Source organism: Cajanus cajan, chromosome 2, assembly GCF_000230855.2.
Source record: "Cajanus cajan strain Asha chromosome 2, NIPB_CcT2T_4, whole genome shotgun sequence".
Taxonomy (NCBI): domain Eukaryota; kingdom Viridiplantae; phylum Streptophyta; class Magnoliopsida; order Fabales; family Fabaceae; genus Cajanus; species Cajanus cajan.
In genome coordinates this window covers 61,933,915-61,947,679 of record NC_138518.1, presented here as the reverse complement: position 1 = coordinate 61,947,679, position 13,765 = coordinate 61,933,915, and the positions used below count along the sequence as shown (strand labels likewise).

The window sequence follows — 13,765 nt, the reverse complement described above, 5'->3', positions numbered from 1 at the left end:
AAGCTTCATTTAAATTATAAACTTTTAGTTAACTCACAATTAAATATGTCTAACCCAACACATCCATATATGCTCAAGAGTTTTTTATGTTTATTTTATTTTAATAAATTTTTTTTATTAGTAATTAAAATACAAATTCACTATGATTTTAGTATTTTTCTACTTTTAATATTTTTTTCACAAAACAAAAAAGTCCAACCTAAAAAAGGATATTATTTTTATGATCGTTAAAAAATTAAAAATACAAGCAACTAATTAATAAAATATTATTATTTATATTAGAAATATATTTATTTTAGAAGAGCCTTTTCAAGTTCCAAAATATATAACCCACTAAGTTGACTTAATAATGGAAGGTTTAAGTAATATGCAAGGATATAAATTTTAACAATATTATTATTATTGTATACATTTTTTTATTATAAAAAAGCATACACAAATATTAACAATTCACTTTTAGTATATAAGTATAAAGTGTTTATTGACTTTATTAGTAACTAGTTTTTAATACATTTATTTGAATACTCTCTACAATTTTAGCATTTTTTAAAAAAATGAATCCCTCTTCTTTATTTCGTAATTTTTAATAAAATTTAAATAGTAACAGAGTACATATTAAAAAAAAGTATGTTGTCAATGTTACTCAATATAAAAATATTTATATTCCTCTAGCTCCTTAATTATACATCAATGATGGTACTTATGTATTCATTTTATGGTTAATTTCTTAACATGAATTCTTAATATTAATTTTAAGTAATTAAAGACAACAAATTACTAAAGAGTATACATTTAGTTAACCTTTTATATTTCAATGCCATAAACCTTTCTATTTTTTAACTCTATACGATTAAAATTTAAAGTTAATGTTAAGTTTATTCTCATACGGTTTTTCAAGACACTGAAAATATGTTTAAATAGAAAGTGTAAAAGAATTATATTTGAATCGAGAAGTGTGTCAAAGTAGTGTAGTAAATGAAGTCATCATGATGAACGGTGTAGATGAAATTGAAGTTAAAGATAACGGGGATAGGTGTACCTTTCTCACGAAGTGAGTGAGTGACCATAGTCAACGTTACATCATGCTTCTAACAACGTGTTTATCGCACGTGGGAGCATGAGAAACACCGTGTCACACTTTCAAACAAAGTTCTGACAGCGCAAACCCCACTATACCCCCATGCGACACGCACCGATATTAAAATGTCAAAAACGAACTATACATTTAAGGATCACAATGAATCCATGTGGCCAGTAATATTAGATGAGTTACTCATTTATATATCGTTAATGTAATTTTTTATATATTAATAATCAATCATATTTTTTTAATAATATTATGTTAATTATTTATTTAATAAAATAAAATAAAATAAAATAATTTTAAAGATATAATTGGTTATTAGTGTAAAAAAATTTATACTAACAATGTATAAATGATTAACTCATAATATATTTGTATCCATTCTCTTATATAAAAATTTGTATCGTATTTATGCAAATATTTATTTAATAAATATTCATAAATTTTATAAAAAATATTCATAAGTATTTATGAATTATTTTAAAAATTAAAAAAATATTATAAATAATTTTAAACTTATATTTAATATTAAATATATTAAAATATTAAAAATAAATAATTAATATTAATTTTTAAATTTATAATTAATGATAACTTTTAAATATAAAATATAAAAAATATAAATATTTAAATAATATTATTTAATAGATATAAATATTATTGTATCTATCTGTTTTATTTATAAATAGATAAAAAAATATCCATATCTGTTATGCTATGCGTGAATATCTATTTATGTTATTAAATACGTATTTTATCTATAATCTGCAAATACAGATATTTTGGTTATCTCTGATTACATTAGATTAATTTTGGATTAACGCTAAATGTATCTTAACAATTTTATTTTATACATGTATGGGTAACGTATTCATATAATTTTTTAAAGTAAATATAAGATATGAGTGAATAATAAAAAATATCATATAATAAAAATAGGCGCTTTTGGTGGAATTAAAACGGCAGAAAGCTTAGAAACGCAGGGAAAAGTTAGATACTTTAGTTGCTTTGCTTTCCTTCTCTCCCATTCGCTTCGGAGCAAAGAAAAATCACTCTCAAACCACCTCTCTTACTGGTATGTTGCTATTGCTGGTTCTGCTTTAGTTTATTTTTTGTGTGTTATGTTGTAATCTGAAGAGTTTAATTAATTAATTAATTAGAGGTATTTTTGTGGTTAGGTATTAAGATTTAAGCTGGGTGAGGTATGGCTTCGTCTCTGTTACTGGCGGTGGTGTTCGTGTTTGATCTGATTGCTTTCGGTCTCGCGGTTGCTGCAGAGCAGAGGAGGAATACTGTGAGTCACTCTCTTCGTCTTTTTCTTTTCTTTTTTCGCCTATTTTTTCTTTTTTATTTATTTATTTTTAAATATCTGGATTTAGTTAGTTAGCTATGCCTTCTTTTCTGCTCACATAGTACCATCTCAATAGGGAAACAGAGAGCGATTATAGATATATTTTAATGATTGTGTAATATAAAATTTTAACTATTTATTTACTGATGTATTATTCAAATTTATTGTTTTTATTTCTTAAAATAACCAATAATTCTTATTTAGGCCGTGTTTAATAAAATTAGCCTATAAGTTAAAAACGCCTTCTAGGTTGTAAACTAAGAATTAATTTTTTTTTTTAAGTTGATTGATTGAGTTGAAAATATATGATAAAGTTAGTTGATAAATGTAAACTAATATAAAAATATATATTTAATTATTTGAGGTAATTCTTTTTAAATAAATGAAGAAAAAAAAAGTAGCTTATAAGTTAGATAATTTTTGTAAACTAGTTGAAGTAGCTATGAAAAATGAAAATAAGTTAAAAGGTATTAAAATAAGTTTTCAAGTTAGTTGAAACTCATAAGATATACCTATAAGTTAAAAGTTGAAAATTTATAAATTAAATTATTGAATTGGAAATGTTTGAGAAGCTTAGTTGTTAAGCAATTGGATAAGGATAAATATATATAAAATGACAGAAAATGACATATTTAGTTATTTTGAGATAATATTTTAAAAATCGGGTCAGATATCAAATCAGTTAGAATAATGATTAGTGTTCAACTTAATAGGTTACTAATTGAATACATAATTCAATTTTTATTAATTATTTTTTGAAACATTCATATTATATATATTTTCTATTTATAAATTTCAATAATATAATATTTTAAAGAAGTTTTCTAAAAAATTATAATTAATATAATATTGACAAAGCAACTAAATTATAAATAGATTAAATAATGACATTCACCCGTATTTAAGTCTCATCAAGTCTAAAACTACCTTTATATTTTTGTATTGTATATTGAAAAATACATCTAGTCCAGCATTGGGTCCTAACAAGCTTCACTGGTATAAATATACAGAATACAGGCTTGATTCTTACTTGTAACAATTTTAGTACATTTTGTCACCACCCAATGTGTCTCCCATGTGCCAGGCTCAGACTTAACACCGAAACAGTCCAATCAGTTAAATTACTCTGATCGAACTGGATTTTTCATCGGTTTAATGATGTTTTCATCGGCTAATGTACATATTCTATCCAATAATTAAAACAAATTGGTCATATAACCTGTTTCCAGTTGGATTAGTCTGACTTGCTGGTAGAAGCCGAATTTTAAAACTTTGATTTGAAGTAAAAGAAATTTCAAATAATTTGATATACATAAAAATGAAAAGCATGACAAAAAATTAGTAACTTATAATTTATCTATTTTCATAAGCTACTTAAAGTAATTTATGTAAATAAATTGGAAATTACTTAAAATAAGCATGCTTACCTAATAATTTTATTTATATATAACTTTTTATGTGAATGTAAAATGGATAAATATTTATCATTAAATTTTATTGTGAATCTTCAATATTATGATATATAAACTATGTTAAATTTTAAAAAAGTCATATTACTCTATGATGTGACAACATGATTTTAAAATATTTTTTTTTTATCATTCATGCATATGTAGTCGAGCAGTTCAAGGTTGTCCTTCTAACCTCTCATAAAAATGATTTTCACACTAAATACATTCCCTTTATATGTTGTGAGAAACAAGAACAGTGAATATCAATTATTAAACTTTGTATAGTCAAGATTAATTGCATATGGATTTTTTTAGTCATATTACTATTAATTAAATTTTTATCTTTAGTATCCATGTATAATTATAATTTATACAGTCAGAATTTAATGTTTTTCACATTTAAAAAATAAAAATTGTTTTCATTACATTTACATATGCCTAAGGGGTAGGTTGGCATATGTCTGTTATATGAAGTGTGAGTTAGGTATAGTACAAGAAGAAAATTTAGGTTTGAATATTAGAGATTTCAATCGTATCACTCAGGAAAAGCCGATATCCTATTACATTGACATTGACATTGACATTGACATTGACATGATGGTTGAAAATAAAAAAGTTGCTTTAGTTTAGATTCATACCATGGAGAGTATAACACTGAGCCTAAGTAAATATGTATCGATCTCAAGCAACAAGGGTCAGATAATTCAATTTGATTGTTCTTACATGTTCTCATGGAAAGGAGAAATTGGTGCCTAAAACTTTCTCATCCACAAATTGAAATTTCTACTAATCTACTAATACTTAAAAAGTTAAAGTAGCATGTGGCTCATGGACATAACATAATGGAAGATTCTTTATTAGCTTGGTTTCACCCTTTTAAGCGGAATAAAGGTGTACCTTTTTCTAAACTCATAAATAGAACTCATGTTATGTTCCATAAATAGACACATTTACCAAACGCTTGTAGCTGATGTCACACGAAGATAGGTTTGAATTTTGAAACAGAGAATGCTGTCATACAAACTCTTAGGGCCTGTCCATTTAGGTTGCAGTTGACGCAATTCGAACAACATAGAACAAGTTGCAGAGTTACAACTCCAGTTTCTGTTCTAATTACTTCTATCTGTTGTTTCACATGATTACTGGATTCAGCAAGGCAAAATTTACTAAACTACTCCTTTTTTTTTGTAAAATAATTATTTTGCATTTTGGGAAGGTATCAGGACAATTTAGTATTTATCACTAATTTTACATCATTCTTTCTTTTTTATAACTACACTATTAATACAAAGTATCACCAATTTGACTTCTCTATAGGAAAATTTATCTGTCAATCTTTAATGGATCTATCTCTCAATCAAATTTTTTTAATCTACAATATTCAAATTAAAGACCTTTATGAAAAGAAAAAAAAACCGAATCTACTATCATTTATACCAACAAATTATAAGTAATTTTACATCATTCTAATTATTATTAATTATTTATTCTAGTTTATCTTACATCATTCTTATTATAGACCCCAGATATGAATTGGTGTCCCCATCTTTGGGAATGACAATACCTAGTTATCTATTTCAGATAACAACATATAACAACCAATATGAATTTTACATCATTCTAATTATTATTAATGATTTATTCTAGTTTGTTTTACATCATTCTTATTATTGATCCCAATTAAGAATTGGTGTCCCCATCTTTGGGGTTTGGGAATGACAATACCTTAGTTATCTATTTCAGATAGCAATATATATATCAGTCCATCTTAATGCTGTGTTTAGATTAAGAGTAAAATAAAAAGGAAATAAATAAGAATAACATAAATATAAAAAAAATAGAGGATAAAAGATGTGTTGTAAATAAATAAATAATTATATGAAAAGTATTTTACACTAAGTAAATAGTGGTCTTTTTACACTATTGTTTCTTATTAGCAGAAAATTATTTATCTTTTTCTTTTTTTAAATTTTCCATGTTATAATTTTTTAATTTTTAAGAAATAAAAGAACAAAATGAAAAAGGGAGAGATTTTTCCCTTCTTTTCATGCCAAGTTGGGGGGAGGTGAGTGGTTTTTTTAGTGAGTCCCACTGAAATAATGTGTTCTTACTTTTTTCTTAAAACAGAGAATGAAAATTTAGTATTTTTATGTAGAGGTGGGTTAATGCTTTAATCGACTAGTGTTGACTCTTGACTCAACTAAGACTTGTTCATATTGGTGTGCCAAATAAATGGGACTAGTGTTGACTGTTGACTCAACTAAGACTTGTTCATATTGGTGTGCCAAATAAATGGGCTGCATTTTATTTCTTTGCGTTTGCCCCGTATGTCTTAGGATTAATTAAATAGGCTAGTTCGCTGACCAATGATAAAAAATAACAATTTAAAATTGTCAAATTAACTATAAAGTAAATAAAAAAAACTAACTAAAGGAATCAAAACTATGATTTTTTTTTGTGAGTTTTTACTTGTCAATAATTGATAAAATTTAATAAGAATAAACAAATTAATAAAATTCAAACCCAATAATTAAATAGAAACAATAAAAGAGGCAAGAGAAAATGACATAAAAAGTGTTTTTATGAATTTTTTTTTAACGAGAAGGTTTATATAAGTTGTTTAACTTATCTAATTTTTTTATTTATCATAATAATTTATAAATTAAATTTAATACTTTTAAAATAAATTATCAACAAATAAAAATGATATTGTACTATTATACAAATTTTAAATATGATTTGTATTTATACATAATATTTATTTTTATATATAGTTTATTATAATTTTAGTTATATATAATAAATATTTTGCTTGTACAAGTTAAAAAAAAAAAAAACTGCATTAACCAAATATTAAAATTCTCAACAAAATAAACTAACAATTAAAATTAATTTATATTTTTAAAATAATAATACGATGGTGTGACCCGCTAGTTCCATGGACCAAACCTATTAAGCATATGGGTTACGTATGCCGAGTTGAAAAAACTTGATCCCTACACCTATCTCTATTTATCCCACCACTTTCTTTTAAATATAATTTTGTTTTTCATTCCATTTCTACTCAAACAAAAAGCAGGATTAAAAACAATTTTTATATATCAAGTGCATAGTGGGATGGTATTTTTTTATTTATTTTTTAAATTGTATACAATACAATTATTCAAAATTCATGACATATTCATAATTATTAAGGATTAAAAATAATAGATTAACTCTTAAGCAAACATAAAATTTGTAACAATGGGAATCGATGCAAATTACTACCATGATGGGTGAGTGTTGGTTGCACAAAAGAGAGAGCATGAAAAACTACATCCAAATATTTTTTTTATTTAATTATAAAAGAGGTGAGGGAAATTTCATCTCTAGCCACAATAAAACTCCCCAAACGATGCAATTTTGAGGGCAAAAAAGGTTTCTCAACATGCCTCAATGTAGTGAGGTAGTCAGATCCATGTGAAAGGGCAATAATTCTAGCACCAAGGCCTTACAACTTGATGAATTTGTAGGTGAATGTGAGTGGATTCTCAAATAGGCTCTGACACACGTTCTCCCTTTTTTTATTTATTTATTTATGAATGAAGATTTGAGTGAAAGTGTGTAGTTATGGTGTTGTAAATTATACTCCGTTTTATTTTATTTGAATTTTAAAAAATGCTAATTATTAACTTATATGACATTTAAAATTTTGACACAAAAATTAAGTATCACAATATTTAAATTTTTATAAAAATTATTATATATTGTTTCTGATATATCTCATCGTTTACATTGATTAATTGTGTCATATATCTCTTATCTTTTGTATTGAATAAGGAAAATGCTAGTTTTAAGTTTTTAGAAACTGTCATGTCCCTTTTGATATTTCTCCTCTATCTCTCGTTCAATCTTCACTAGAGGTGAAAAATGGATTAGGTCAACTAACCTAACCCGAACTTGTTTGATGAAATGTAAGATTAAAATTTTAAATTTTTAAGATGGATTAAATTTTGTTCGACCCAACCATGCTTTGATTTGGTCCTAGCCTACAAAACCAATACAAATTGAGCTTTTGCCAAGTTTGAGTCTTTCTTTGGAAGCTAGAATTGAATATGAGCTTTTTAGTCCGATTAGTTATGTCCCACAACCTTTACCAAGTTTGTGATTGGTTCAACCTAGTTGATGAAATATAGGCTTGGGCTTTAAATTGTGAGCACAAATTTAGTATGATTTTTTAGTCTGATCCAATCATATTTGGATTTGGGCATAGCTCCGGAAAAAATCATATAAAATCAAGCTTTTGCTGGACTTGAGCCTCATTTTAGAAGTGCAAGAATTTTTGGCCCGACCTACCATAGACATACAGACTAAAAAGGCCGGTACTTGCAGTAAGAAAACATGTACGATATTTATTTAAATGAGTTGAATTATTCAAGAATTATTTAAGTTTAATAAGCTCAGTTAACCTTACCAGACAAACTAAAGCATAAAAATTTAGCTAAATATGCATAACTTAAGTCCGATCTTCATAAGTTTAACTTCTTTTTTTTTTTGGGTAAAATTATAAGTTTAACTTTAAAAGCGTTCTAATGAGTGAAATGACTTGTGTGTGTTTTCAATGACAAAAAAGTCAAGTTCAGAAAATGAAAGATGTAGATAATAATATATAATTTATATATTGCTATTACTTCATAAATTATAATTTTACTTATTGCTATCTATCACTCACTTCAATATTCAAAAGGTTTTGACTCGTGACTATCAATGTGTTTCTTCATGAAGATGTTAGTTGTCATTCAATGATAGTTATCATCAATTTCATTAGATCCTTTAAAACTAGATTGTGGCAGATCTCATTTCACCATATATATTGAGAGGTCACATGTGTGAAGACTCTTTAGTTCATTATGACTCATCTATAATCAATGATTTAGTTATTTGACAGATTTGTCCTTCTTTCAGTAGTTCTTTTGTATTGATTGATGCCACAGAATCTCTTTCCCTAGAGCATAACTGTGTTTTTTTCTTTTTTCTTCTCACTTTCTTACAAATAAAAAAAAGACTTTTACTCTATTCCTATTTTTACTGCATCTATTATAAAGATGGCTACCAAAAAAATACTAAATAAGCTTATAAAAGACTTGAAAGAAAACCAATAAGGCTGGCTTAGTGGTGAAGATTCGAGTAGATATATGAAGAATTAGGTTTGATAAAAGAAAAAGAGAAAAGAACTTATAAATGAATTAAATAAGACAAGTCCAAGACTCATATTTTTAACAAGTCTTGATGTTCAAGTGCCTGACTTGCAATGATTCTTAACCATTGGTTTGCATGGTTTTTAACGTTCAGCTATTCAGAGACTCATTTTTTTCCCCACTTATTTGGCAAGGTACTGGGAGCAGTTATATGAGTGTAGCTTACATATATCGACATAACCTTAATTTCTCTAGTCTCTAGTCAACGTGGGAGCGTTATTTCCATTTTAAGAGATTTTGACAGGAGAACCAACTTGTCCCATCAATGTTCCCTCATGATTAGATCCTCAAGTGTACTTGTAGAAAATGGAGAGCAGAACTTTATGATTGTTGTCTGGCAACACCATTAGATAGGGGAAAAAGCCAAAGTGAATTTGCATTTTAGTACATTAGTTGCAATGTATTCCACAATTCTAAGATGCATTATTTGCGATTTGAGGGAAACGAAGTTGGTAAGGATTAAAAATTTGTTGACGCATCTCAGCAACAGATAGGTCTCTAAAACACGTTATAGAATCAGTTTCATCATTGTACATACAGGACACTAGTTCAACATTTTCTCCACCAAGTTGTGATGGGACAAGTCAAAACTGGAATCAAATATTTGCAGTGTTGAAATGGTTTTACTTGAGTGTAACTATTTGTTCTTCTGACAGGCCACGTTAGCTAAAGACACTGCAGGGAGAAACTACTGTCAATATGACTCAGACGTTGCAACCGGCCTAGGTGTGGGGTCCTTGTTTATCCTAGTTGCCAGTCAAGTGATCATTATGGTTGTAACTAAATGCTTGTGCTGTGGGAAGGCCATGAGACCCAGTGGATCCAGATCATGGGCAATTTGCTTGTTCATCACTAGCTGGTATGTGTCCATTTTCAAATCCTAGTCTTGCAATCATAAATTTTATGTTTGCTCTAAATTGTTCTTTTGTTGATTTCAATTCACAGAAACAATTGGTCTGTTTAGTTTTAAGGACATTTCTTTTTTGTTTTTGTTTTTTGTTTTCACTAATAATAACTATGAGTATGTCACCTTTTGTTCAGTTTGTCCTCAGATTTTCGGTCTGTTACCTTATAACAATATTGCTTTTACTAGTTCTAGTACAAATATTGGAAAACACTAAACACAACGAAAATAATGCAACATTATCAATATTAGTGAGACACGGAAGATAGGTTACAACTATCAAGGACGGACTCTTAACACAAGCATTGGACACAACACGAGATATGATTAAAAGGATACTAATGTTTAAGATATATAGGATACTAAGGTACAACAATATATTTTTCAATATTTTATATTTTTTAAGATGGCTTCTCTAAAAGTTAAAAATAAATATTCTTTTAATAATAGTAATACTAGTGTGTAACCATCTATATGTGGGTCTCACCTTAATGAAAAAATTATTAAATAGTTTAGAACAATCAAATGTCTATAGTCCTTGTCAATCATTAAATGTTATGCATTTAAGTTTTTTAATTTATAAGAAAAAAATTAATAATATTTAATTATATATGTTATGCAGAGATTAATTAGGGTTTTATAATTCAGAACTATTTAATAATTTCTCTATCTCATCGAAGATGTATCTACATAATTAAGTGTCTAAGTTGACATTTTTTTTTGAATCGAATACTTAATGAGAAGTATGGACACTTAATTAAAAGCATTTGACACTTGTCGAAGAGGTATCACTATGATAAACGTTTATGACATTTCAAACAAGAGAGTTATCTATGTTTCATACGATTACAAAACACTTAAGCATGCAGTCAGGGATCGATGCGATCGATGTTTAGTTGATATGTATGAAAAAATATTTGTTGGGAGAGTTCAACTTCTTTAAGGATTAATTCTTAACTTTTGATTAGAGATAAAAAAAAAAGCACTTCCTGAAACCAAACAAGACAAGACAAGATATGCTGTTTTTCCTTATTTATAATCTTTTGTATGGATGATTGATTACAGGGTGACATTTATCATAGCTGCTTCGTGCCTGCTAGCGGGTTCTGTGAGGAATGCTTACCACACCAAGTATCGTGACCTCATGGGAGAGAGAGCCCCTTCATGTCAGACACTGAGGAAGGGTGTGTTTGCAGCTGGAGCTGCCTTCATTGTTTTCACAGGCATAACCTCTGAGCTCTATTATGTTAGTTTTTCAAAAGCTAATAATGGTCCCCCTCCCTATGCTCGAGACACTGGTGTTAGAATGGGCAATTTGTAGTGTGGGAAAATCAATTATTTGCATTAACTTGGCTACAGTGGATGTGAAAACCTACTTGTAATTACTATTATGTCATGAAGCTTGGTTGAAAATGACCCATGTTTAAACTATTTCCTTCCATTTGACTTTTCAATCAAGTGCATGCCTCACACCCTCACACCACTGGGGATGGAAACGGGATGGGTAAAAGTTTTAATATTTTTTTTATGATCTCGTCTTGTATTTTATATTAATTTATTTTCATATTTAATAGGTATAAAATTTGTATCCTATTCTTATATTTGTCTTGTAATAGTTCAAAATTAATTAAATTTTTTGGCAAAAAACTATAAAAATGAGAGTTTCAACGTAGAAAAATAATTATAAAATTATATTGATTAAGTTTTATTTAAAATAAATTTAGAATAAAATAAAAATTACACAAATGTTAAGTAAATTTTTAAAATATTAAATTAAGTTTTTAGAAATTTAAAGTGGATATAAAAAACATGGATAAGTATGTAAATATTGTCTTCATACTCATATCAATAAATTTAGTATTACTTGTACTTTTACTTGGTCAAATAAGGTATTTTTTGTTAAAGTCAAGATAAATTTTAAGAATTTATTTACTATTTCTACATGATTTAGATTTGTGTGCTCCAACCTTGTAAAATAACTTTTTGAAGAAAATAGGAAATACTTGTTTTTTTTTTAATATTAGTAATATGATTATATGAATATCATTCATTATAAAAAAAATATAAAAAAATAGAAAAATACTTTCTAATTATAGAATTTTTTTTATCAATAAAAAGATTACAAAGATAGTAATAAAAATCAAGTTTAAGTCTTCATGTATCTCCTCTAATTTTTGAACCAATATAGTGATTCATTTTTAACTATAAGTTCTAGTGTGAAATTGATGGAGTTACTACACGTTAGTTTAAAAGGAATAGTTAAATTTATTATATATATATACATATATATATATATATATATATATATATATATATATAAACGATCATATGAAAATGATTAATTATTTTTTTATGTGAGAATGAGAATGTTCAATCTAATTTTTTATTTATTAAAATAGACAAATTTGATTAAAAAAAATACAAACAAAATTAAGACATATTATTACAATTGAGTTATCTTTATTATTATTGTTATCATTACTCATAATTATTGTTGTTATTATCATCACAATAGTATAGAAAGACCAAATATTTCACGATAGAGATGAGTAGTGACAATAAAAATAATGATGATAGTTCCATAATGATGACAATTGTAATGATAATGATCTTGTAAACATTTATTATTATGAAATGACTACAATTATAGATGAACATAATTGAGATTAAAATTCAATTATAAATAATATGCTATAAAATTATTATTAGTGTCATCTTTATTATTATTACAATCATCAATATTATTATTATTATTATTATCATTATTATTATCATTATCATTATTATTATTATTGTTGTCACCATGTGATTGAAGTAAAAATGATATACACACGTAGGTTTAAGTTTTAATCATAATAAAATTTTAGGTTTTGATCATAATAAAATTACGGATTTCATTTGTGATCCGTGAGAGCATTAGGCACAGAGATTCTAAATTAGAATTTGATTGATGTTATATTTATGGAGTAATTATAAATCTTTCTTTGATAGTATCGTTTTACTAATCCTTTTGCTCATTTTATTTACCAATTTTCTGAAGACATTCGTGAGATTAGAAAATTAACAAATGATCTTGGTTATTGAAATAAAATAGACGTCTATTACCCATTGAATTACTCAGGTAAAATGATGTATATCCAATCCATAGGTTCAAAGTTTAAAAGAAATTGCGGTGTGTTTCATTCATTAAAAATTATGTTGCAGATCATGTGAGGATCGATGATTCAATACTTTTGGAACTAATCATGTGAAGGAAATACTCATAGTTGTAATTTTCATAATATTTATCGGTCAAGAACACGGTATCAAAGCTTTTGAATAATGTAATGAAAAAAAAAAACAGAGATAAAACTTACGTTACCTCAATTTGAATATCAAGAAAAAGAAACAAATAATAATATATTCATATTTTACTATTTTTTCCAAATCATGTTTATAATTTTAAGGAATTATTATTTTATGAAACTTAGAGTAGATTTATATAAAAAAAAAACTTTCTTAAAATTTGTTGTCTTAATATGAATTCAAAAAATTACTAATATGAAAATTGATTGGCTCCATTTGGGATGAAAAAAGAACATTATTTTAGCGATTTATTAATTTATTAAATATACTAGTTTAGAGATTTTTAGCTGTACTTTATTTAAAGATAAATAAGAAAGTCATCAAAAAATTTTTTTAAAAAAATACGCTATGTATCTACTTTACACTATCTCCCAATAACAAAACACTAATTAT

General features: G+C 26.3%; 1 protein-coding gene across 2 annotated transcripts; it reads left to right on the top strand.

The window, feature by feature from the left end:
- Positions 1 to 2,004: 2,004 nt before the first annotated feature.
- Positions 2,005 to 11,458, top strand: LOC109810491 (1,3-beta-glucan synthase component (DUF1218)). 2 transcript variants are annotated; one of them, XM_020373971.3, is made up of 4 exons: positions 2,005 to 2,159; positions 2,263 to 2,378; positions 9,780 to 9,982; positions 11,093 to 11,458. In XM_020373971.3, exons 2-4 carry the CDS (start codon positions 2,289 to 2,291, stop codon positions 11,346 to 11,348), a joined length of 549 nt encoding a protein of 182 aa, XP_020229560.1. In that variant the 5' UTR covers positions 2,005 to 2,159; positions 2,263 to 2,288; the 3' UTR covers positions 11,349 to 11,458. The 2 variants fall into 2 exon arrangements, with proteins under 2 accessions (XP_020229560.1, XP_082924741.1); XM_083068615.1 differs by having other exon boundaries at positions 2,027 to 2,159; positions 2,245 to 2,378.
- Positions 11,459 to 13,765: the final 2,307 nt, after the last annotated feature.

Excerpts from the sequence above, each read along its gene's own strand:
- LOC109810491 (XM_020373971.3), top strand. The coding sequence starts at position 2,289 with ATGGCTTCGTCTCTGTTACTGGCGGTGGTGTTCGTGTTTGATCTGATT. Across the intron at positions 2,379-9,779 it reads CAGAGCAGAGGAGGAATACT|GCCACGTTAGCTAAAGACAC; the intron begins GTGAGTCACTCT and ends TTCTTCTGACAG. Across the intron at positions 9,983-11,092 it reads TGCTTGTTCATCACTAGCTG|GGTGACATTTATCATAGCTG; the intron begins GTATGTGTCCAT and ends GATTGATTACAG.